General features: G+C 45.6%; 1 protein-coding gene across 1 annotated transcript in view; it reads left to right on the top strand.

Moving 5' to 3' along the window:
• NCAPH2 (non-SMC condensin II complex subunit H2) overlaps positions 1–18,535 on the top strand; it is a 91,587-nt gene that overhangs the window by 28,738 nt on the left and 44,314 nt on the right. Inside the window, exons 10-11 of the mRNA XM_077472760.1 lie at positions 13,468–13,568; positions 18,346–18,411. Coding sequence (XP_077328886.1) covers positions 13,468–13,568; positions 18,346–18,411 — 167 coding nt within the window. The remainder of the gene's footprint in view (positions 1–13,467; positions 13,569–18,345; positions 18,412–18,535) is intronic.

The following is an 18,535-nucleotide window of genomic DNA, read 5'->3' as shown; positions in this document are numbered from 1 at the left end:
ACCCCAAAGAAATTGCTGAGAAGCATGTTGAGCCCATTGAATATTTTTTTTTTTTTTTTTTTTCCTCCAAGTGATTGAATAATGACAACTTTTTATATAAAAAAAAAAAAAACAGTTGTCACTAGATGATATATTGCTCACACATGCCATGGTTGTATGTGGAAATGCACCCCAATATACATTTTGCTACTGATTATTAGGATACCTCATGTGTGGGACTTTTTGGCAACCTAGCTGCGTATGGGGCCCTGAAAACCAAGCACCTCCTTCAAGATTTCTAAGAGCTTAAATTTTTGATCATTCCTCACTACCCATCACAGTTTTGAAGGCCATAAAAAAAGGCCAAGATGGTACAACCCCCCCCCCATTTTGGAAAGTAGATGCCCCAAGCTATTTGCTGAGAGGTATGTCCATGGAATATTTTATATTTTGCCACAAGTTGCGGGAAAATTACAAACTTTTTTTTTTTGTTTTTTTTTTTTTTTGCACAAAGTTGTCACTAAATGATATATTGCTCACACATGCCATGGGCATATTTGGAATTACACCCCAAAATACTTTCTGCTGCTTCTGAGTACGGGCATACCACATGTGTGGGACTTTTTGGGAGCCCAGCTGCATACGGGACCCCAAAACCAATCACCGCCTTCAGGATTTCTAAGGACGTAAATTTTTGATTTCACTCCACTACCTATCACGGTTTTGAAGGCCACAAAATGCCAAGTTAGCACAACCCCCCCCCCCCCCCCCCCCATGACCCCATTTTGGAAAGTAGACACCCCAAGCTATTTGAGAGGCATGGGGAGTATTTAACAGCTCATTTGTTTTTGAAAAGAAAAATGTGTTTTTGTTTTGTTTTTCCTATTTTCAAAACTTTGTGACAAAAAGTGAGATCTTCAAAATGCTCGCCATACCTCCCAGCAAAATAGCTTGGGGTGTCTACTTTCCAAAATGGGGTCAATGGTGGGGGGGGGGGGGGGGGGTTGTGCCATCTGGGCATTCCATGATATCCGAAACTGATAGGCAGTGAGGAGTGAAATAAAAAATGTACAAATTTCTTTTTCCTGCAACTTATGTCAAAATATAAAATATTCCATGGACTCGACATGCCTCTCAGTAAATCGCTTGGGGTGTCTACTTTCCAAAATGGGGTAATTTGGGGGGGGGGCCTCCAAACATTATATATTTTTAAAGCGAAGGCCCTACAGATTAAAATGGTGGGTATTTCATTTTTTTAAAAAAATTTCACACAGTATTTGCGCAGCAATTTTTCAAACGCATCTGTTTACACTCTTTAATTTTAATGCACTAAAACACACTAGATTACCCAAATGTTTGATAAAATAAAAAAGATGATCTTATGCCTAGTACATGGATACCAAACACAACATGTTTTAGAACTGCGCACAAATGCAGTGGCGACAAACTACATACATTTTTTAAAGCCTTTACAGGTTACCACTTTAGATTTACAGAGGAGGCTTACTACTAAAATTACTTTTACTATTTTTTTTTTTTCTCCTATTCACCGACCGACACAGCTCCTCTCTGTAACTAAATGGGTTTGCTAGCCTGCCACTAGGAGAACTAGGCAAAATTGTAACACAATAGAATTGTCAGTACCGCCCAGGGGGCAGACCCTGTGCTAACAACCCTCCCTGCTGCCCCAGCAGACTCGGTTTTATTTTGCCTAGTGAAGCAAAATGACCTAGGAACCCTGTGGGCTCTTTGGTCCATTTTTTTTTTTTGATGCAGGATTTATACTTTTGCGCAAGATGAAAGCTCCTGGGATCTTCTATGAACTGCCGGCTGGGTAACAGGCTGGTTGAGTTATCCTTGTAGTCCCCCCAGTCCGGCCATAGAGCATGTGCAGGTCGCAGCTAAGGCTCGACAAGCCACGACATACCTCATGGGGAGGGTGGAACTTTCACTGTCCTAAGTCCCTTTTCAGGTGGCAGGCAGGGGTAGGGTCAGCATGGCTTCAGAAACTGGTGTTTCTTCCCCCGAAATCCAGGCTATTGCAACCGGGTCACCTGCGGATAGCGCTGTGCCCATGTACACCCTGACGGCGGTCCTTAACTCTCTTGTTGCAAAAATAGAGCTGGTGCGTGTAAAAGGTCCCCCCCCCCCTCTCGTCCTCTGATGTAGACTCAGGCCCTGCTGCGGCTGGTGACCCCTGCTCGGACGAGGCTGACCAGGACCATTCGGACAGCGAGGATGATTCCCCGTCCGGCTGCGACAAAGCGCTTGGTTGGAGCACTTGTCACAGCTGTGTGTGATACCCTAAAGATCCAGGAGCCAGCGGGTCCCTTTTGGGTCCCGCAAGCCAGCGCGTTCACCTAAGGTGTTCCCGTATTTGACTTATTTTGACAAGTTCATCTACAGGGAATGGGCTCAGCCGCAAAGGACCTTTTCGGTCCCCAAAAACATGGCGTTACTCCTTTTGAGGAAAGCCTTCTCAAGAAGTGGTCGGCTCCTCCGGTCGTGGACCCCCCAGTATCTAGGTTTAATTAAGTAACCACCATCCCAGTTGAGGGGACTCCTGCATTCAAGGATCCAACGGATAGGAAGGCCGAGGCAGTGGCTTGTTCCTTTTTAACGGTTGTGGGGTCAGCCGGGCGACCTGTACTGGCATCCGCACTGGTGTCGCAGACAATGACTGAGTGGGCAAAACTTTTGCACCGCGAATTGGGTGAGCAACAGGCCTCTCCTGTCTGTGTGGAACTAGCAGACCAACTAGTGCAAGGCCTTAAGTACGTTTGTGACACGGGCCTGGATACTCTCCCTCTGTTATCCAGGGCTTCCGTGTCAGCTGTGGTGCTGAGGTGCCTGATTTGGTTAAAATGCTGGTCTGCTGACCAGGCATCCAAGAAAGCCCTGACGGATCTTCCCTTCCTTGGCGACCGGCTCTTTGGAGCTTTATGTGTAGAAACAGAAGAAAACTCTGGATAGCCGCACTCCGGATTGTGTAAAAATTAGATGCCTTTATTTTCTTCAAGTGCAAAACTCCATTGAACAAAACATCACAGCAAAAAGGGAATAAAAAAAGTATTTTTGAACAAAATTGCTAACGCGTTTCACGCTACAATAGCTATGAGTAAGCGCTGTTTGTAGTGTGAAACGCGTTAGCAATTTTGTTCAAAAATCCTTTTTTTGTTCCCTTTTTGCTGTGATGTTTTGTTCAATGGAGTTTTGCACTTGAAGAAAATAAAGGCATCTAATTTTTACACAATCCGGAGTGCGGCTTTCCAGAGTTTCGTTCTGTTTCTACACATTTGGCTTATGCAATCAGCCTGCAACTGGAACCCCCATCTACTTGGAGAGTTAGCAGCCTGTCAGTGGTTTTGACTTGGAGCGGTGAAATCTCTGTTTGTTTTGTCGACTCTTTGGAGCTTTGTTGGATGATATTATTAAAAATGTCACGGGTGGTAAGAGTACACTACTCCCACAGGACAGGAAGGCTAAGGAGCCACGACGCAGGCAACGGCCCTCTTTTTCCGTTCGCAATCGGCTTTTTCGTCTGCCCGGTGCTTCGACAAAACTTTCCCAGCCCGACAGGACGTCCACGGACGGTCAGGAGTGTCCCTGGAACTGCAAGCCTAACAAGCCTGCGAACAAAAGTGCTACCGCGTGAAGGTTTGCCCCCACCCACATCTCAGGTGGAGGGTCACCTTCGGGAGTTTGCAGCCCGGTGGACCTCCCAGTTATCCGACAAGTGGGTCTGCAACCTGATTTCCACAGGCTACAAGATAGTTTCTCTCTTGGCCGCCAAACAGATTCTTCCCTCCAGGATACCCGCATCCCCGGTTTGCCAGGAGGCCCTGTTAGGGGCAGTGAGGGATTTGCTGAATCGGGGTGATTATACCAGTTCCGGAATCGGAACGCTTCCAGGGGTTCTACTCAAATCTGTTTGTGGTTCCCAAGAAGGAAGGGAGCCGATCTTGGACTTAAAAGCCCTCAATCACTTTGTACAAGTGCAGAGGTTTAGAATGGAATCAGTTCGCTCAGTAGTCGCTGCACTCCATCAAGGGGACTCCCTGGCTTGCTTGGACATCCAGGATGCGTACCTGCACATACCTATATGCCTTCGGCATATTTGGCTTTTCTGCGTTTGGCAGTCGGGGAAGCCCACTACCAATTTGTGACGCTCCCCTTTGGCCTGGCATCAGCCCCCCGAGTCTTTACCAAAGTACTGGTTCCAGTGTTGGCGTTGCTGCGACAATTCGGGATCGTGGGTTACCTAGACGATCTCCTCCTGAGAGCATCTTCCGCCTCAGAATTAGAGGAGGATATGGCGATCACCATGCAGACCCTGCGAGAATTTGGGTTGCTGTTGAACCTAAAGAAGTCGGTGATTTTACCGGCCTAGCGTCTGGAGTACCTAGGTTTACTATTGGACTCCAGGGAAGCGAGGGTCTTTCTCCCTTCAGACAAATTGCAGATTCTCAGATCTGCGGTCAAACTGCTAATGAACCGCAAGTGGTCGTCGCTCCGCTTTTGCATGCGAGTACTGGGGCTCATGGTAGCCTCCTTCGAGGCAGTACCTTATGCCCAGTTCCACACCAGAGTCCTGCCGAAGGAGATTTTGACAAAATGGGACAAATCTCCGTTGTCCCTGGATCAGCAGATCCAGGTGAGCCAGCCAGTCAGGGACTCCCTGATCTGGTGGTTGCGGTCCCTGGCGATTCAGTCCGGAAAATCGTTCCTTCCTCTGAAATGGACGGTGATCACAATGGATGCCAGTCTATCCGGCTGGGGTGAAGTGATGGGGATTCAGTCGGCTCAGGGCCTCTGGTCAACGGAAGAATCCAAGATGCCGATCAATCTGCTCGAATTGAGAGCGATCAGGCTGTCTCTCCACACATGGTCGATGTGCCTTCAGGGGTGTCCGACCAGGATACAGTCCAACACCACAGCTGTGGCGTACATAAATCACCAAGGGGGATCAAGAAACTCAGCCGCTGCTCGGGAGGTCACTCATACTTCGGTGGGCAGAGTGACACGTTCCGACCCTGTCGGCCATTTACATCCCGGGGGTGGAAAATTGGCAGGCGGACTATCTGAGTCGACAGATGCTGGACCCAGGAGAATGGGCATTGCATCCGGAGATATTCAGGCTAGAGGTCGGCCGATATATCGGCCGATATTTGCCATTTTTTAATTAATCGGCATCAGCCGATTGAGCTGATCAAAAGGCCGATTTAGAACTACAGCGTGACTTGGAAATGACTTCTGTAATAGAAGTCAATGCAAGTTGTCTGAGTCTTCATAGAAGCACTTGTTTTCTCTCTGGGCAGTCTGCCAAAAAAAGAGCAAAAAGATACAATGTTTACACTTGAATGAATGAACTCAACTCTATGTGTAGAGTTCTCAGTTTAACCATTTAAAGACTAAATCTTTTCTGACACTTGTTGCTTACAAGTAAAAGTCCTGTATTTTCTGCCAGAAAATCACTTAGACCCCCAAAAAATTATATATATTTTTTTTAGCAGAGATCCTAGGGAATAAAATAGCGGTTGTTGCAATGTCACACGGCATTTGCACAGAGGTTTTTCAAATGCAATTTTTTTGGGAAAAAAATACACTAAATGATTAAAAAAAAAAACTAAAACGGTTTTATTTTCTTTTTATTTTTTTTCCTCCAAAAGTTTTGACTACCTGTTTTTATTTTATAGGCTGCTTTCACACTGGAGTGGGCAAGCGTTGATGGTAAAATGCTGCTAGTTTTAGCGGTGCTTTACCATCATTTTAGCAGTGCTATTCGGCTGCTAGTGGGTATAACTCAGCTAGCGGTCGAAGAAGAGGTTCAATGCGCCCGTGAAGCACCGCTGCCAAATCACATTATATGCGCTTTGGCAGTAGTGCCCATTAATATCAATGGGCAAGAGTGGTGGAGGAGCGGTATACACCACTCCAAACGTGCTGCTTGCATTTTTTTTTTTTTTAACATCCTGCCAGCGCATCGCCTCCGTGTGAAAGCACTCTCTTTCACACAGACTGCAGGAGAGCTGTTTTGCAGGCACTATTTTTAGCCCAAAAGCGCCTAAAAAAACACCAGAGTGGGAAAGGTGTCAGGTTTTATGAGATGAAGGGGGATAAAAAAAATCGGCCTAACATATCGGCCCAAAAAAATCGACATCATATATCAGCCACCGGCCGCCATGATTTCTAAATATCGGCATCGGCCAGAGAAAAACCCATATCGGTCGACCTCCAATTCAGGCTGTTGTGCCTGAAATGGGGCACACCAGATGTGGATCTATTGGCCCCCCGCCTCAATCAGAAGATGGCGGACAAGAGATCCGTGGGCAGACGTGTCAGACGCGCTGGTGGCTCCATGGGATCAGTACCAGCTGATCTACGGTTTTCTTCTGCCAAAACTGTTGCCACGCCTGCTGTGCAGAGTGGAAGCGGAGGGGATCCCAGTAATCCTGGTGGAGACCCTGGTACGCAGACCTGGTGCGTCTGGTGGCAGATGCTCCCTGATGGCTGCCTCTGCGAGAGGACCTCCTATCTCAAGGTCCAATCTTTCACCCTGCTTTACCATTGCTGGTTTTAACGGCATGGCTATTGAGAGCCAGGTGCTGAGGAACCGGGGTCTGTTGGACTCGGTGACCCCGACTATGTTGAGGGCGCAGAAATCTTCACGGAAGATATATCCTCGTACTTGGAAGGCCTATATCTCCATGTGTGAGGAGAAAGGGTGGCATCTGCACTCCTTTTCTATATCCAGGATCCTGCTGTTTCTTCAGCATGGTGTAGACCAGAAGTTGGTCTTGAGCAAATTTCAGCTCTGGCTTTTTTTTTTTTTTTTTTTTTTCAGCGACCCCCCCCCCCCCCCCCTGGCATCTCATTCATTAAAGTGTACCTTTTGTTTAGGGGGTACGACATTTAGTCCCTCCGGTGCGTCCACTGTTAACTCCATGGGATAAGGTGGTGTTGCATCCGCAACCGTCCTTTCTACCTGAGGTGGTCTCGGCTTTTTATGTCAATGAGGACGTTGTATTACCATCGTTGTGTCCTAAGCCGAAGCACCCTAAAGAGGTGGCCCTTCACGCTCTCGACGTGGTTAGGGCTCTAAAAGTGTATTTGTCTGCCACAGCTCCCTTTCGGGAGTCGCCGTTTGTTTCGGTGGCTGGTCCAAAGAAGGGTATGGCGGTCTCGTCTGCCATCATTTCTAGGTGGATCAGACAGATTGTAGTACAAGCCTACACCTTGAAGAGGAAGGTGCCCCCCTTTCTGGTCATGGCCCACTCTATAAGGGCAATCGGAACGTCTTGGGCCTTCCAACGCCAAGCGTCTGTAGCTCAGGTGTGTAAGGCGGCGACCTGGTCGTCTGTCCAAGTTCTACAAGGTAGCTGATGCCTGTTTTGGCTGCAAAGTTTTGCAGGCAGCCATGTAGTTGCAACTGAGGTTTTTTTTTTCCTGGTTTTTCGATAAAAATGCATTACGGTTTGTTAATGCACTGCTGCATTACTTCCGCATAAAGTTTGCGGTGTTGGGGATCTCTCCTGTTGAGAATACCTGGTTATACGGCGGTATGGTTTTCCGTACACTGCTGTTTTTTTGTGGGTTTAGTTTCACTAGTTCCCACTTTCCATGGTGGATGAAGTTTTAATGCTGTTTTTTTTTTGCCACCCCTCGTTTGGCACTACTTGGGGACGTCTCATTTAGTTAGAGAGGAGCTGTCGGTCGGTGAATATAAGAGAAAATGATGATTTTTATACTCGCCGTAAAATCCTTTTCTCTGTAATTCACCGACCTACACAGCACCCACCCCTCCTTTTCTCTATGTTGTACTGAGTCTGCTGGGGCAGCAGGGAGGGTTGTTAGCACAGGGTCCGCCCCCTGGGTGGTACTGACAATTCTGTGTATTGTTACAATTTTGCCTAGTTCTCCTAGTGGCAGGCTAACAAACCCATTTAGTTACAGAGAGGATCTGTGTCGGTCGGTGAATTTACAGAGAAAAGGATTTTACGGTGAGTACAAAAATCCTATTTTTTTTTTTTTTATCTCGGAATTTAAATATCCCCTATGATAGCAATAGGTAGTGACAGGTACTCCTCCCCCCCCCCCCCCCCCCAAAAAAAAATTGGGGTCTTAGACCCGAGATCTCTCCTCTACCCTCAGCATCTGACCACGCCAAGATTGGTGTGATAAAATGCTTTACCAATTTCCTAATGGTGCTGTTTACATCCTGCAAAATCTAAGTCGTGAAATGCTTGTAGCTTCCAATTTCGTAGGCCTTAGAGATGATTGGAGCAATTCTGAACTATAATCGGCTCTATGGTCAGCTGGCGGAACCACCGGCTGCATTTTCAGGTTCCCCGTTGGGACAGGAGAGCCAGAGAAAACCATGGAAGACAGTGGGATGGGGGAGACATTCCCTCCCACTGCTTGTAAAAGCAGTCTAGAGACTAATTAGCCACTAGGATTGCTTTTCCATGAAAGCAGACCGGTGTCTGAAAAGAATGATACCTAAACCCTCAGACATCATTCTGGTATAGCCACTCAAAGTCCAGCAACATGCCAGTACGTTGCTGGTCCTTGTTGGGCATATATTGTAATCCTTTTTTCTTTTTCTTTTTTTTTTCTTTTTTCCATGTGGCCTGAACGAAAGGTTGGTGGGTATGCCCACCATTAGAATACCTCCCTTCATCCACTCACTTCTAATAATGGGCATACGTGCATCATTTTGTTTTTAACGGTGGTGGTCAAATCTCCGACAGGACAGTGCTGGAGTCGCGGCTTTTATCATGGGAGCAAACGCTGTTGCTGTCAAGATAAATCCGCGCTGCAATTGAAAGGTGTAACTGCTAAGCAAATGATGGTTAACAATAAAACAAGTAACATTACAGTGTGTAACGGTAAGACATACATGTTAGGAGCAAATCGCTCCTCCACCCCTGCTGCCCCTGTGCTTTGGCATATATGCTCTTTTTTTTTCTTTTTTTTTTTTTAACTGGTGGTGAAATCACCACCTACAGCCTAGGGGTCACGGCTTTATGTATTGTGGGAGCAAACGCTGTTACTGTCAAGATTAATAACTCTGCGCTGCACCTGAATGGCATTCCTGAACAAAAAATGGTTAACAGTAAAACACAGTAAACAGTAAAGGATTAAAAAAAAATGAAAAGCAAACATGATAAAACATAACCATAAAGCATTGCAGAATTTAACACAGTAAAAAAAGAGCAGAACGAGAGAGAGAACAATAAAATGACAAGTATTTTATATATAGATTTTTTTTTTTATATTTATTTTTGTACACTCTTCTTTTTTTTTTTTTTTTTTTTTTTTTTTGTGTTAATGTAACCGGTTCCAGGTTCGGGTCTCAAAATGTGATGGCATCTTGGGAGACCCTGTGAAAGTGCCTAGTCTGTGTAGTGCTGTACCCTACGCTAATACTCAACTAGTGTATGGTAGCATTCAAAACATTCACCAATGCAAAGCCAGGATTGTCAGGACAGATGGGACAGTAACATGTGTCACGCCTATATCCGTGCTTGCTGCAGACACGACTTCATCTTTGGGTGGCTCGTTGGGTAGGGGCACTCAGGAGGCCGTGGTAATTTGGACCGTTGTGTCTGCATGAAGGGAGGTAAGAATGAAAACATTCTTATTATCCCTCCACTTCATAGCGAGCACGTTATTACACTTGAAGCAGGCTCTCTCCCACAGCCTAAGACGAATCTACAAGCCGCCGGGGAAAGCCCTGGCGATTAGGTCGCACGGTGCAACATGCTCCAATCTGCTGATCTAAAAAGTGGCACGCTCATGTAATTGTCTACGTACAAGTGGTACCCTTTTCCGAATAAGGGTGACACAATCTTGCCAGCGCTCCTTATGTAATCTGGGCAGTTCGGCATCTCTACGTGGCTATCTTTTCCCTCGTAAATCATAAAACTACATGTATAGCCTGTGGCCCTGTCACAGAGCTTATACATCTTGACCCCATATCTGGCACACTTGCTGGGAAGGTACTGTTTGAATGACAAGCGGCCAGAAAACTTAATCGGGGACTCATCAAGGCAGAAAACTTGATGGGGAGTAAACAAGTCTCCAAAACGTTGGTTGAAGCGGTTTACGAGGGGCCGAATTTTGTTGGAATGCCTGAGCCGCAAGATCTGCTCATATGGTGCCCTGGTCATGGAGGCAGAGAACACGGGCATATGGTAAATTGGGTAAATTGACCGCAGCGTATTCATTTTTAACTATGCCCATGTCGAGGGAAAGGCCCAGAAAGATCTTAAATTGGGATTCGTTCTCCAATCTCTGGCAAGGCAAGACTGGGGAATGGTGGCAATGTATTGACCAGCGTACAAATTGCTTTGGTCCACAATAGATCTATAGAGATCTTAGGTGAAATACAGCAAATAAAAATCAAATGACGTAAAATCAACTATTTCCACCTGAATGCCGGGTTGGCCAGTGAATGGGGGAAGTACGGGTGCTACAGAAGTGGCGGGTTGCTCGACAGGCCTGTCTGTCTTCTTGGAGGCAGTGGGACACTGTGCTTGCCACCTCACCAGCTTGAACTGCAATTATGGGACTCGCCACGTCACCAAGTGTTACTGCAGTGCTGGATGTACGTCCAGGGTGTACTAGGCCGCTAGTGCTTGCCTGTTCACCAGAATAGTACTTCTCTGCTCCCATATGAGGGACCTGTGGTTCTTGCACATAAACAGCAGAAGATGATCGGGGTCTTGTATGCCTGACCTTGGCAGGGACCACAACTCCGTCGTCAGAGCTATTTGTCATGGAGCCGCTGTTGTCTACAGGATCCGTATTCTGAGCCTGAATCTGACAGATGAGTGACTTCCTCTTCACTATCTGTCATGCTCAGAAACGTGTAGGCCTCTTCACTGGTGCACCTTTTTGATTTGCCATTTTGGGCTTTAAATTTAGTGTTACACTAGTGAGATTCACAGGTAAAAAAGCTCCTGACTGTTGGCGACTGATTCAAACGCTACCATAAAAAACGGTTAGTGATCGCAGGGATCAGGCCTGACTCTGCAAACGCTGCAGTTGTGTGTTTAGTGTTCTTTAGGTGACAGTGATCGATCGATACTGCACTTAGGTGGGCTGGGCGGAGGGGCAAAACACAGGTGCTAGCAGGTATCTGGGCTGATACCGCTAACACTGTGTTTTTGGGAACCCTAAACTGCTGGGGATGTTAGTATAGATCTGATTAGATATCGATCCGTTCAGATACTATACATCTAAGGGAGGTGTATGTTGCGTGTGTGGGTGTTAGCGGTACTGGCACTAAACCTGATGCTGCTTGGGGTGACGCAGACCCTATCTGACCCTAAACCATAACTTATAACACCTGCCGGGCAATCGGGGGGCCTAAAACCTTTACTAGGTAGTATATGGGGGTACCTGACTCTATAAAATAGCTGACAGCGAACCTAAATACTTACCTGCCTAACTAGTGCCACCTATGACACTGGCGACGGGGGGTGATCAAGGGGTTAAAGCTTTATCGGGGGGTACCCTAGACCTAAAGGGGCCTAACCCTAACTTCCCTACCACTTACAACAGTCACAAATGACACCAATGCAGTAATCGGTAAAAAAAACTTAAAAAAACAAAACTGCTATTGGTGTCACTGTGACAGGGGGTGCAGGGGTATGGTTGGGGTGTGAATAGTGTTCTACTGTAAGTGTAGTGTTGGTGCAAACTCACTTGGATGTCTTCTCTCCTCAGAAGCCGGAACGAAAAAGCTTCACAAGGAGAGATGACCTCCTTTCCTCTGCTTCTGTTTACATTACAGAAGCAGGGGAAGCTTGTCATTTGCCTGGAGCGATCTTGAGGGGGTGGACATGAATCGGTGGCCTCCCCCCTCAGCACGGGTGACTCATGGAGGGATGCCAACTGCCTCACGGAAGGTGAGTAACGTACCCATATGTTACTCTGCCTGCCCATGCCATTGTGCCACAGTATATCTGCGTGAGGTGGTCGGCAAGTGGTTAATGTGGTAAACCCTTTACAATCACTTTTTGCTACAGGTAAGCCTATAATTAGGCTTACCTGTAGCTACACTGGATATCTGCTAAACCTGCACGGTTTAGGAGATATCCCCTGTATCTGTAACGTGTTGTTGCTTCAGTTAGACTGTGCCATTACTGGTGGCTCCCACGCGGGAGTGACGTCATTGCGGCTCCAGCCAGTCACAGCGCCGGAGCCTGCGATACCCGGAAGGAACTCCAGGAGCGATGTCGGCCGCTGGAGCGGGGTACGAGGATGGCTGTGGGGCTTCGATCTCAGGTAAGTAATTCGTAATGAGCTGGCATGCTATGCCTTCTAGTGCATTATGCCTTTGTCTTGCAGGTGTTGTTTTTTTTTTTTTTTTTTTCTCCCCTTAGGGTTTACAACCACTTTAAGAACATTATCTAACCTTGTGGCAGAAAATTTTACATGCAGGACTGTGTCCCTAGTTCTCACTTCCTATATAACAAAACTTTGTTTAAACGTTAAATTGGGGAAAGGGTAAAAGAAACGTGACTGAACCAAGGCGGATTGCTCTTCAGAGGGCACCGCACAGTGTAAATGAGCCTGAACATAGTTATTGTTAAACGAAATATTCTCGCGCCACTAAATTTGGTCTCTGCATTTTAAAGTGGGCCTATTTTCTAAACAAGTTAATCTCCCTGCACTCACCTGCACGCCAAACAAGAATCATTTGTTCTGCTTCTGTAGCCTCCTGGGATACCATATCGCATAATCCTGGAGGTTGCAGGAGCAGGAAATCGCAGTGGACAGTGTGGGGTGCGCCTTCTGTGCATCATCGGAGGTCAGATGCAAGAACCCAAAAGAGATAACCAGCTTCTGATGACTTGGCAGGACCAAGATGGCTATACATCTCCTGTAGGTCATAGCAATGACCTCAGGAGTGGTAGCCGATATCACAAAATGGTCTAGGCTCTGAAAAGATCCTGACCATATGGTTGGGATCCACTCAGATGCCTGGAGCAGTAACTGGCGCAGCCTCTCATCGATACGCCGAGAACCTGAGCCTGCACCTCCTGCCCCCTCCACAGCCCAGTGCACTGGAGGATAAAAAAGAGAGCCGGAGACTAACCATCACGGCTCTCTGCTCAAAGTGGAGGGGAAAACTGATCAGTGGTGTTTGATCGCTCACTTCTCACTGAAAGCCCGCAGGGGACAGTCAGTCCATACCACTCTTAAAAGATTAAAGTTACAAAAGCATTAAAGTCCCATTTTGCTCCTCTGTTTTGTCTTCACTTTCAGAGATGAAGGTTTTCACTGCTGTGTTAATATGGCTCTGTGTACTTAGATGCTAGTAAAACTTAGTTTGCTCTTTGTATTAGCAGCTGTTACAAATGAACAACTTGGCTGCTCTAATGTATAGGAAGTAGTTATGTTTTTTTTGTGAGATACCTATATTTCTTTTAAAAACCAGTAAGGCATCAACTAGTAAAACATGTGTTTTTCTCTTAGCCCCACTGAATAATGGGGATGATGTCTTTGTCCCGCTAAATGATCACCATGAAGTAGAAGATGAGAACATGGAACCTGCAGAACACATTGAACGACAACAGGTATCTTTTTAAAGTGTCTTTTAAGTTTTGTTTTTAAAGTAACTGTTTATTCTTGTCTTGAAGTTCTGTAGGAAACAATAGTAAGAATATTTGTTTTCGCTGATTTGGCTAACCACTGAGAATTCAGCTGTTTTCATTTTTAAAAGGGCATTTGTGGGGAAAACCTTGTGACCTTTTCTGTTTGTATTGCATATTGGCACTTTTATTATCTAAAACAAAATTAAAAACTGCTTCCTCAGTGTCTTTCTTTATGCAATAAACATTGCTCCCCTCTTGACTATGATGAGCACTGCTACTAGGAGACCGTCTTTGCTACCAGGAAGTGTATAAACCGCAAAAGGCTTCATGTGGTATTGAAGTGAGAGTTTAGCTTAAGCCAGGCATGTCAAACTCGAAGCAGTGGGACAGTTTGAAAGGAACAAATCTTCAGGGGTCCCCATTATGTCCATTGAGGGCCGCACCACCTTAACCGGTTCCCGACCGGCGCATGGCGATGTACATCAGCAGAATGGCACGGGCAGGCATATTGGCGTACAGGTACGTACAATCTTCAATGCCGCCCTTCCATCGCGAGTGCGCTCGCGTGTCGGTCGGAACCCCCATGAGTCCGTCCGTGGGTCCCGTGGACTCGATTGCCGCGGGCATACCCGCGATCGTCTCACCGGGTGGCTGAATGGAGGAAATGCCGTGTAAACAGCATTTGCCCATTCTGCCTAGCAACTAGTGACGCTGATCTCTGCTCCATGTGATTGGAGCAGAGATCAGTGTTCACTAAATGAAAGCCCAGCCCCCCCACAGTTAGTAACACACCCCTAGGAACACTTAACCCCTACACTGCCACCCACTGGTTAACCCCTCCACTGCCAGTGTCATTTACACAGGAATCACTGCATTTATAGAGCAGTGATTACTGTATAAATGACAATGGTCCCAAAAATGTGTCAAAAATGTCCAATGTGTTCGCCCATTATCGCACTCACAATAAAAATCTCTAATCGCCGCCATTACTAGTAAAAAAAAAAAAAAAAAAAAGAATAAAAAATTAACAAAAATGCCATAAAACTATCCCTATTTGTAAACGCTATAACTTTTGCGCAAACCAATCAATAATCGCTTATTGCGTTTTTTGTTTTTTTAATTTTTTTTTTTACCAAAAATATGTAGAAGAATAGGTATCGGCCTAAACTGAGGGTAAAAATGTTTTTTTATATATTTTTGGGGGATATTTATTATAAAAAAAAATTCAAAATTGTCACTATTTTTGTTTATAGCGCAAAAATTAAAAACCACAGGGGTGATCAAATACCACCAAAAGACAGCTCTATTTGTGGGGAAAAAAAGGATGTCAATTTTGTTTGGGAGCCATGTCGCATGACCGCGCAATTGTCAGTTAAAGCAACGCAGTGCCGAATCGCAAAAAGTGGTCTGGTCTTTGACCAGCAAAATGTTACGGTCTGTAAGTGGTTAAAGCAGAGTTCCACCCAAAAGTGCCACATTTGGCACCTTTTGGGGGAAGCAGATCACTTGGAAGTTCGTTGACTCCTTCCCCAGCCACCGGGTCATTCAGAAAGCGCAGTGCGCTTCACTCATATGCAGTAAGGAACCTTTCAGCTTCACTGCTGGTTTCCCTTACCATGAATGGCGGCGACACCCGAGAGCTAATGGAACCATCAGCTGGGGTGTCAACATCGCTGGATTCCAGGACAGGTAAGTGTCCTAATATTAAAAGTCAGCAGCTACGCATGCTATAGCTGCTAACTTAATTTTTTGCTGGGGGTGGCGGGGTGCAGAACTCCGCTTTAATTCATGAAAGTTTTTGGCACTTGAGAACTTATTTTAGTAAAATTGTGACTTGCAGCATTTATTCCCAGTGAAAGGTACTAGAAAACATTCCTGAAATATTTAACTACAGAATTATATAAGAACGCATAGCTAAAGAACGGTTGGGAGCTTTTTTTTTCTTTGTTATCACAAAGCACTTTCCCATTTTACAAAGCATGGTCCCATTTAAATCTGTGCAGTGGTTATCAAATAAAAATTGTTTTTTTTTCCGTCAGTACAGGCTGTAGTTCCACCCATTAAGGCCCTTTTCACATGGGGCTGTCCGTATTTAGCCATCCGCTTGCTCAGCGGGGATCGCTCCACTGATCCCCGCTGAGCTGGCGGTTGAGAAGTCAGTGCAGGGACAGACCTGTCAGAGTCCGCTCTCCCCTATGGGGGGGATCGGATGACTATGGACCGCCTGTCAGTTTTCATCCGATCCGCCAGACGGATGAAACGTAGAGTTTCCATCCATCTGGATTTTGCGGAGTGACCCAGATCGGATATCAGCAGACATGTTGCCACTGCCATCCTTCGCTCCATAGCGCTGTATGGAGCGACCGTTCAGATCCACCTAAAAAACTGACAGGCGGATCTGAACGGTCCGCACTTGTAAAAGGGGCCTAATACAACATAAATACAGCACTTGCAACTCAGTAAGCAAAATAAAGTGATAACAAAAAGTCCATCAGTGTAAATATACATAGATTGCTGTTATTGTCACAAATAAAGTGCTCTTGTGCTCAAATCGTCATCATCGTGCTCCAAACGTCACTCTGTGATGTGACACCCACCCCTCCTGGGTCTCTACTCGCCAGAAATCATAGATTTCCACCTTTTCAGTCTGGGGGTCAAAAAAGCTTTAGATCTGGTAGAGAGTAATGGATTACACTGGTCCCGTAAGGATTACCCCCCACCCCACGTGGTTTTCAGAATATCCAAGATGTTAACCAAGATGAGGAGGAAAAAAGGAGCCGATAGTAAAGTACTGCAGTGCTGATCATTTATTGCCTAATAGATGTAATTTCCAGTCCTGAGTTCTCACCCCTTCCAGTTGTGGTGGAACGTAGGCTGATCACAGCATTCCAGGAAGGATTTTTACTTTCTACATTCCTATATTTTACTGATGTCCTGTAAGTACCATTTGCGTAATGCGCATTAAATGATCAGCATTACAGTATTTCACTAGCTGGGGATTCAACAGCCAGCGATGATGCCATCTCCTCCTATTTATTCTCCAATCTTGCAGTCATTTGCCTCCTCTCACGACTTCCTTTTCCAGAAAAGATTTAATTGTAAAAGAACTGACTGAAAGGGTTGAGCCCAGATGCAGCCACCAAACATTCAAGGGAGAGAATACAATAATAGCTGGCAGCTTGAGTTACTGTGAATGACAGCATGCTGCAAAGAAGCACGCACAGAACACAAGCTGGTGCTACACTAGTCTCTCTCGAACAATTGAACTCGGGCGAGCCCACAAACTACTGGCAAGGGAAGAAACTAGAGTAGTAGCTGGTGACTTGTGATGCTATTGGACCAGTGTTTTTATCAGCTGACATGCCTTCAGTCACAACACAAGCCAACAGATAGTCTCTCTCCCCTGAGGTTAGAAGGAGGACATCTGGTGGATATGCCGTGGCAATCTGACAGGAACTGGGAGCGGGTACCTGTAAAAACCAGGTACGTGCTCTCCCCAAAAAAAGTGACAAAAATGAGTAAGGTGGTGTGGAGGAGGGAGTAAAGCAGAACATCCTCTTTTAGGGTGAAGTTTTTTAGGTATTTGCTTGTGAGCAGTGTGGTCAGACAATGCACAGATTTGAATGGTACAAAGTTATATGTATACTGGTTCACCTGGGAATTTAACAGGCCTTTTTTTTACAGGTTTGCTTTAATGCTGACTTTTGTCATTCAAAGGTTGAAGAGTTCCAGCATGTCAAAAAAAATAAAAAAATAATCCTGTAGCTGCTGACTTTAACATAAGGACACTTACCTGTCCAGATATCCCGCAATGTCACCACCCCAGATTCAGCTGTGGGTGCAGGCACTGGCATCTTCACTAATGGGAAGTGAAGACTTGCGGCTTCACAGCCTGTTTCCTACTGTGCGTACGTGACTTGCGCTGCAATTTCTGAATGGTGTCCCCCCCCCCCCCACTGTCTTCTGGGATGTGTCTCTCCCAGAAGGCAGCAGGAGGGGGAGGAGTAGCCACAAATTTTCTAGATCACCACGATCATTGTGAAGCGATCTTACCCAGAAGTGAGAGCGGGTACCTGGTTTGGACAGGTCTCCCCCTCCCCCACCGCCAAAGTTCAAATGTGAGGGGGGAGGGGGGATGTGAACAAGTGCAGCTTCCCCTTTTGGGTGGAGCTCCACTTTAAAATAAAGTGCGTAGTTAGTGAAATGTAGTTGAATGTTCTAAGTATCTTTTTATATTGCAAGAGTTAGGTTTTGTTAAGCCTGAGTCTTTATCTGAGATGAGTGAACGCTCAGACTGGTTATTGGAGAGCTCCAGGGACAATTATGACTGAAAATGCAGATGGAGGTAAGTATAATGTAGGTAAAATGCTGTCGTTTCATGGCTCTCCGAATGCCTGAAGCACAGCAGTACAGTTGGCTCATTGTTTCTGGCCTCTGTGTTCTGTACTTTGCTCTTTCTATTTTATGAATGGAATGCAACCTGGCAGCGCCATAGAGTTCCATGGCAGTAACTATTTCCATTCATAAATTGTCAGGAACAGGAGAGTACAAGAATTTGTAACATTGGACATATACACTCCTAGAAAAACTTTCAGAGAAATATCATGGATAGAAGTAGATGGGGTAGTTCAGAAAACTGCTTCTTAAACTAGAGCTGGCCCAGCATGATTGCATAATCTTTTTCGTTCCATGACTTTCTGTGTGAAATTTGCATTAATTGATTAACCTATTTTTTTTTCTATGATTTTTTACGTTGTAGATTCAAACAGAAGAGAGAGGCTATGTTCTTCGGCCAAGAGAAGTCAAGGAAATACCCATTATAAAGGTAGAGTACCTATCTTAAAGTGGTATTATGCCCAAAACCAAAAATTTAATATATTGCAGCTTACCAATCCTTAAATGTTGCTGCATTAGTTTTAGTTTTTAGACTTTTTCCCATTTTAATTTTT

The sequence above is a fragment of the Lithobates pipiens genome, unplaced genomic scaffold, assembly GCF_037356315.1.
Source record: "Lithobates pipiens isolate NorthernLeopardFrog02 unplaced genomic scaffold, aLitPip1_a1.2 Scaffold_8, whole genome shotgun sequence".
In the NCBI taxonomy this organism is placed as follows: Eukaryota; Metazoa; Chordata; class Amphibia; order Anura; family Ranidae; genus Lithobates; species Lithobates pipiens.
Note: the sequence above shows the minus strand (reverse complement) of the source record. Positions and strands in the feature narration are given on the sequence as shown.